Source organism: Lucilia cuprina, chromosome 6, assembly GCF_022045245.1.
Source record: "Lucilia cuprina isolate Lc7/37 chromosome 6, ASM2204524v1, whole genome shotgun sequence".
In the NCBI taxonomy this organism is placed as follows: domain Eukaryota; kingdom Metazoa; phylum Arthropoda; class Insecta; order Diptera; family Calliphoridae; genus Lucilia; species Lucilia cuprina.
In genome coordinates, this window is record NC_060954.1 from 52,744,488 (window position 1) to 52,752,789 (window position 8,302).

The following is an 8,302-nucleotide window of genomic DNA, read 5'->3' on the forward strand; positions in this document are numbered from 1 at the left end:
TTTTTTTAAATTTTAATGTTTAGAGTTCAAAATAAAATTTATGTAAATTTAAACAAAACTTTGCAAATTATTTAATTTTAATGACCTTCAATGTTTGCTTCCCCCCGTACTATTAAAAAAAAACTAAATATATGTTTTGTTTTTGTTAGTTTTAAACAAAAACGTTTCTTTTTGTTGTTATTAATAGAATTAAGTTTATGTTTATAAATAAACTAATATAATGAATGAATTTGAAAACCAAATTGTTATTGTTTTTGGCACTGGTTTAGAAGAACAAAAAAAAAAAAAAAAAAAACACAGAGATATCGTGCCGCTGAAATTTTTTGGCAATTAACAAATTAGGAAGTGGTTATTTTAATAAAATTTAATGCTGAATATTTAATTTTTTTTATTATTGACAATGGATTTTGAAGAACAGAGATATCGTGCTGAGGATTTTTGTTTTCTCATATGCTGACAGAATTTGATATTAGTGTTGTTAAATTATTTTTATTATTGAAAGTTTGTATGGAATAATAAACTTTTTATGGATTTGTTTATTTATAAATGGAGATATCATGCCAATTAAATGTGTATTTTTATCATTCAGAGATATCGTGTTAAGGTTTTTGTTGTTGAATTTGGTATAATTGATTGTAAATTGTTAAATTATTGACTTTTTATGAAGTTGTTTTTTTTTTTCTTAACAGAGATATCATGTAGGCTGTATAATGTTTAGTTTTATGTGTATCGACCTTTGTTATAAATCACGAGAACTGTTGGGGCTGGTGGAAAATAACAAGTTTACAAATTAAAAGTCAGAGATTTGTATTCATTTGAAATGCTAAATTAAGGAGGTTTGAAGAACTTAGATATTGAATTGTTGAATTATTGAAAGTTTGTCTAGAATAATAAAATTTGTATGTAAATGTTTGAATAAAGAGATATCATGCCAACGGAATAATGTAGATATTGACCTTTGTTATTAATTTTGTATGTATATATCTTAAGGCCTTAACTGTAGACTGATCTAAAGTCGAGACTACTAATAGTTTCTATTCTATACAGATGAGTCTATAGACTCGACTTTGGATTAGGTTTTGAATAGTCTCGACATGGTTATTTGTTTGTAGCCTCAGCTATAGATTGGCCTTTAATCCAGACTATACAAGGGTTTACAGTCTTGATCATATAAAAGTATAAAGTATCGACTATATATTAATCCATAGTCTCGTCTGTAGATTAGTCTATAGACTAACTTATAGTTTCGACTATAGTCGGCTTATTTTATGGAATAATAAGGCCTAGACTTGCTTAGTCTATGGCCTAGACTATAGCCTCAACAATAGACCGAACCAGATTGCTCTATAATCTAGTTTTTAGAATTTACGGTCTCGACTATATATTGTATAGTTCACACTATATTTTAGTCTATAACTTCGACTACAGTTTAGTCTGTAGTCTCGATTATAGTTTAGTCTATTGGCTCGTTTATAGATTAGTCGATAGTTTCTTCTTAAGATTAGTCTATAGCCTTGACAATAGATTGGTCTTTAGCATTGATTGTAGATTGGTCTATGTTTTTGTCTTAAGATTGTTCTCTAGACCAAATATAGTTTGATATATAGTCATGATTACAGATTGGCTTATAGTGTCGAATAATAGATTGATCAAAAGTCTGGACTATAGCTTAGATCGTGGCCTCAACTACAACTTGTTCTATATTCTCGACTAAAGATCAGACTATAGTCGACTTTGCTCTCGAATATAGCTTTCGTCTATGGATTTCTTTATACATTGCTCAAATACAGGTTAGAAGTTATAGTTCAGTCCATAACTTCGACAACCATTTAGTCTGTAGTATCGCTTATAATTTAGTCTCTAGTCTCAACTATAGAATGGTTAATAGCTTCGACTGTATATTGTTTTATATTTTAATAATAGGTCTATAGTCCTGACAATAGATTGGTCTATAAACTCGACTATAGATTGTTCTATAGTCTCGACTATAGATTGTTCTATAGTCTCGACTATAGATTGTTCTATAGTCTCGACTATAGATTGTTCTATAGTCTCGACTATAGATTGGTCTATAGACTCGACTATAGATTGGTCTATAGACTCGACTATAGATTGGTCTATAGACTCGACTATAGATTGGTCTATAGTCTCGACTATAGATTGTTCTATAGTCTCGACTATAGATTGGTCTATAGACTCGACTAAAGATTGGTCTATAGTCTCGACTATAGTTTTATCTATATTCACGAATATTGATTGATCTATAGTTTCGATTACAGCTTAGTCTATGATCACGAATATCTGTGGTTTCGACTATAGGTTTGGCTATAGACTCGACTGTAGATTAATCTATGAAGTCGACTTTAGCTTAGTATATGGCCTCGACTAAAATTTAGTCTCTAGTCTGGACTACATATATAAGTCTTTATTCTCAAGTATTGCTTTTTTTCTCCCCTATAGCATTGACTATAGTCTAGTATTTAGATTGTACTTCAGTCTAGTTTCTAGATTGGTCTATAATCTCGACTATAGGTTGGTTTAAGTATAGCTTATATATAGTCTTTATAGATAAGTCTATAATATCGAAAATATATTGATCATAGTCTCCACTTTAGATTAGTTTAATATCTCGACTATATCTTTGTCTATATGTTTATAGGTCTTCAGTCTCTACTATAGATTGGTTTATAATTTTGACTATAGATTGGTTTAATGCTTCGACTATAAGTCGGACTATAGTCTCAATAATGGATTGATCTCTAAACTCGACTATAGATTGTTCTCTAGCTTCGACTATTGTATTGTTCAGGAGTCTAAGCTTTAGATTGCTGCTTAGTCCGTATTATAGATTATTTTATTACTCACAATTACATGTCTATAACAAAATAATTTAATATAAAAAAATAAATTTTCTTTTATTGAATTACAGATTTTATAATTGTAACAAAGAAATGGCACTTAAATGTAAAAAAAAATTGACAAAATTTTTTCACTTGTATTTCTACACGATAAACATTATTTTCAAAAAGTGATTCAAAAATATTCTTTAACATATGAAATTAAATGATTTAATTGTTATTATGTATTTATGATTTGTTGTTGTTGTTTTTTAAATACTTAAATATAAAAGTAATTTACTTGTTTAAATATTTAGTTTAATTTAAATAAGTAATTGAAACTTAAAACTAAAAAAATATCACAGTTATCTCAAATATAAATACTATTGATAACTTTTTGTCGCCAACTCCGTAAGAGTTTTTGTGGTTGTAGTAACCATGTCTTCCACAGCATTAGCACAGTGATCGTGATCATGATCATCATGGCCTTCACCTTAAAAGAGAGAGAGAGAGAGAGTTATATTAAACATTACTAAATTATTTTTATTTCAAGTATATTGTAAAATAGTTTATAAAAAGTTAATGCTCCAGTTTTATTAACTCAAGTGGTATTGATACTATATTACTGTGTTATAAAACTTAAGGCGTCACTATTACCTTATCGCGTTTTTTTTTTGCTTTGTTTTTACAAAAAAATTACTTTGTTTAAAAAAAATCATATTTAAAACATTTTATCGCTATATGAGAAACAGTTGCATTTTGCGCCATATTTTCATTTTGTTTTGTCCTACTAACAATGGCTGTTAAATTCTATATAAATTATTGCCGAATTGTCAAGATACTAGAGCTATAGGTATACGTATACAAAAAAAAACACCATTATCATTATAGGAAAAAAAACTAATTTTGAAAATTACGTTTATCAGTAGTCGAGGGCTAATTTCATAAAGATGTCCAGTTATCAACCTGTCAATAAATATGCTACATACTCAGTCAAATGTATTTAGGTAAATAAATAATATTTGAAGAGACATTGTCATTAATGGATTTTAAAATGTTTGAGAGTGGGTGTTAATGTGAAAAAAAGACCCAGCAGTTCGGTTGTTTACTCCCTAACTAACTATTTAACTAACTACTTAGGACCACCGATTGTCTAGGTGACTAGCTATTTCAACATTGGCTTGTACTACGAGAAAGTCAATCGTAATCCCATAGATTACTAAGAGACAGCAAAAGGTTTATGTTGACACTCTTGCTTACAAAAGGGACACTAAAGTGACGCTTATCTTCATCCTCGCTTACAAAGAGTGCATCCGTAACAAAAGATGAAATAGAGCCTAAATAGACGCAAATTAAAATGTCTTTTCCTTTTTCTGCGTTTCCACGACAATTGGATCTTTGCTCCGGAACGTACCGAGTCATACTCGGCCAAAGATTGTCAAACTAGCGACAGCTGTATCAACAGAAAGTGTTTCCCCCCAGAAAAGAACTATCGGCCACAGTCGAACTGTTACAACGACAACAACAACTGTCTTTTTCGAATGCATTGACTCTTTTGTCAAACTGCTGGGAAGTTAAAGAATATATTATAGTTTGTCATTTACACTGAGAGAAAACTTAAAGAGATTAAATAGAGTTTTTAATTGATAAAAGAATAAAATTTATGGAGACAGATTAACCTATAACACCTATTACAGATTGGTCAAAAGTCACGACTGTTGAGATTGGTCTATAGTCTTGACTACAAAATGGTCTAAAGTCTCGATTACAGATTGATCTATAGCTTTTATCATAGATTGGTCTATAGGCTTGATAATATATTAGTTTATGGTCTCGACTATAGCTTAGTTTGTAGTGTTGTTATATTAGGTTATTTTCTGAACTATATGATTGTCTATAGTCTTGACTATAGTCTTTTGACTTTACTATAGATTGATCTATAGTTTCCATTATATGTTGGTCTATTGTCTTTACTGTACTATAGATTTGTATAAAGTCTTCACTATAGATTGGTCTATAATCTCCACTATAGATAAGTATAAAGTCTCGACTAAATATCTTTATTATAGATTGGTTTATATATAATTTATAGGCTCAACTAAAGATTTAATTAATTTATATTCTAGACTATAGATTAATCTATATTCTCGACTATAGACTGATCTATAGTCTCGACTTTAGACTGATCTATAGTCTCGACTATAGACTGATCTATAGTCTCGACGATATAGACTGACCTATAGTCTCAACGATATAGACTGATCTATAGTCTACACTATAGACTAATCTATAGTCTCGACTATAGACTGATCTATAGTATCGACTATAGACTGAGTTATAGTCTCGACTATAGATTGATTTATAGTCTCGACTATAGACTGATCTATAGTCTCGACTATAGCCTGATCTATAGATTGATTTATAGTCTTAACTAAGGTTTGTCTATAGTTTCGACTATAGATTAGTCTCTTGTCTCCACTATAGATTGGTTTCTTGCCTCCACTATAGATTGACCTATAGTCTACACTATAGATTAGTCTAAAGTCTCTTCTAAGTATTAGTTTATAGTTTCGACTATAGATTGGTCTTAAGTCTCAACAAAAGATTGCTATACCATCCATATTATAGATTGATCTGTATATAGTCTCTAGGTTCAACTAAAGATTATATGGGTCTATATTCTCGACTAAAGATTGGTATAATCTTGATCATAGATTGGTCTATAGTTTCTCGTACAGATTGTTCTTTAGTCTGTACTATAAATTGGACTATATATAGCCTATCTAAAGATTGGACTATAGTCTCAACTATAAATAGATCTATGGTCTCGACTGTTCATAATGTTATAGTAACGACTATTAATTGCTGTAAAGTTTTTATTATAGATTGGTCTTTTTGTAGAGTATATTGGTCTATATGTAGTCTCAACTAAAAATTGGACTATAAATTGGTCTCGACTATAGATTGGTCTATAGTAACGACTACAGGTTCGTCTACAATCTCGTCTATAGTAAATACTGTGAACTGGAGTTAAGTCATGACTATCTATGGTCTCGACTGTTCTTAAGGTTTTAGCATTGACTATTAATTGTTGTAAAGTTTTGATTATAGATTGATCTTTTTCTCGACTATATGTGTCTATATATAGTCTCAACTAATGGTTGGACTATAGATTGGTCTCTAGTAATGACTTCAGGTTCGTCTACAGTCTTGTCTAGTGTCATTACTGTGAACTGGAGATTAGTCTCTACTATCAATTAGTTTATAGCCTCGACTATATGTATATTGGGGTCTATAGGTTTACATTATAAAATAATCTCAGATTTGTTCTTTTACATAATTTGACTATAGATTTTTTAATAGTTTATAAATTCTCTAAAAATATCTAATGAAACTCTAGTACTTCCTAATTGATTTACTAACAAAGTCGGAACAATTTATAGATCTTTATCTACAAACAGTTATAAAATATCATATCAGGCTCTCAAAATTAGTTAAATTAGTAAATTATCCAAGTAAATAATTAGACATTTCTATTTTATATAAAACTTATCACTTGTGTCAATAAATATTTGAGTTATCTTCAAAGTTTATAATCATTATTATTAGGCCAATTATGATTAAAAATAATTCACCGGGAGTTTATTCCCATTTGCAGGCTTTTTCTGTAGATGAGAGGGAACAAACTCTCACTTAGATATTAGATCTCTCTCTTGGAACTTGATCTTCATTAGCGTTTAAACGATCAATGAATTGATTTATATGAATATATTCCATTTACTTGATTAATTACCCAACTAATGTCACATCCACGGTCAAACCTACAATAGTTATTACATATTAAAATTTTAATTGACAGCAGTAAGATTGATGACTTTTTACAAATTCAGTTATCATTTAGTCTACGGTTAATGAGATATCAGTCTGACAACTAGTGCAAAAAAAAGGTGTATTAGCTCTTTGCATTTATTGCATTCATGTATAATAATATTTAAGAAATAATCATGTTTATGATTGTTACCAACACAGTCCTAATAAAGTTAAGGAGTTATCAACCATATTTTGACCATGAATGAAAGAAGCAATACTTTTATAATAGTCTGCTTTAATTAATCATACCTAAAGAACTTATCATGGTTTTCTCATTGTTATTGGGTCAGTTAAGAATGTTAATTGCTTTTTAAATAAGGTTAAAACTTTATGATAGGTTTAAAATACAATTTCGTCATAATAACACTATTTGTGAGGTTATCAACTAAAACACCTAGTTAATTTATAAAATGCTATATAATTAATACAGGTATTTCGTTACCTTTGTTAAAGTAAAAATAAATTATTTTGAAATTTAACTAAAAAAATTATACAAAAATTCTTAAAAAAGCAAACAAATCTATAAAGTTTATGAGTTATAAACCATTTAATTGTATATCTAACATGTACTACAAACTAACAAATATCTAATTATCTTTAGCTATTACACTTAAGTTAACGGGTTGTCAACCGTAAAAAACAAAGTTTCTTATCAATTCGATGTTTTCACAAACAAACATCTCCCATACCTTAAAAGTTGGCCTAATATTTGAGTTTACTTGCAGATAATGAGTTATCAACTTGTTATAACATTAAGTTGTTTTTTTTCTAACTTTTTAACATTTGCCAGAATAATATTGCAAACAAATAATTAATTAGTTTCAAAGTTATAAACACATATAATCAACTGAAAATCTCTTAATTGTCAAGTGTCAGCTATCAGCTAGACTATGTTTTATGTTTAGTAAATGTTTTTGTTATCAAATTAATTAGTTGCTGTGTTAATGTTATCTCTAGAAATATTTTCGAGTTATTTCAAAGGAAAATTTCAGTTTGTAGTGTTTATAACTTGAAAAAAGCTGTTAAGCTTACTTATCAGCTTTATTAATATTGCAAAAACATTTTATCGAAGCGAAATATAAACTTTCTAATCAGTTATTTATTATTTGATTTTTTTTGTACTTTTCCACGAAATTTCCAGTTATCAGGTTGTAATTTTTCAAAATTTTACTTGACGGGGAGGTTTTGAAAATAAACATATTAATGAAATAAAAACATTACAGTGAAGGCAATGTAACTTTTATTACATTAATGCCCCAGCTTTTCCATTTCTTAAGGTTCATTGCCCCCACCTCGAATGCAGAATGTTTTTATTTGTTGTCTCTACTAAGTCCCCAATATGTCGAATTAATATGGGTTTTAAGTCATAAAGATATTAGCGAAAGTTACATTTATATTTATAGGGAAGAAAGAGTAGACCAGACTAGACCAGATTAGACAGGTGTAGACTAGATGAGAAAAGAGTAGAGAAGATTAGAAAAGAGCAGATAGTCTATAGACTAGACTATAGACTAGACTATAGACTAGACTATAGACTAGACTATAGACTAGACTATAGACTAGACTATAGACTAGACTATAGACTAGACTATAGA

General features: G+C 29.1%; 1 protein-coding gene across 1 annotated transcript in view; it reads right to left on the reverse strand.

Moving 5' to 3' along the window:
* Window positions 1-3,071: 3,071 nt before the first annotated feature.
* Window positions 3,072-8,302, reverse strand: part of LOC111683371 (protein zntC-like) — an 8,640-nt gene continuing 3,409 nt past the window's right edge. The window contains exon 2 of the mRNA XM_023445455.2: window positions 3,072-3,330. Coding sequence (XP_023301223.2) covers window positions 3,221-3,330 — 110 coding nt within the window. The 3' untranslated portion in view covers window positions 3,072-3,220. The remainder of the gene's footprint in view (window positions 3,331-8,302) is intronic.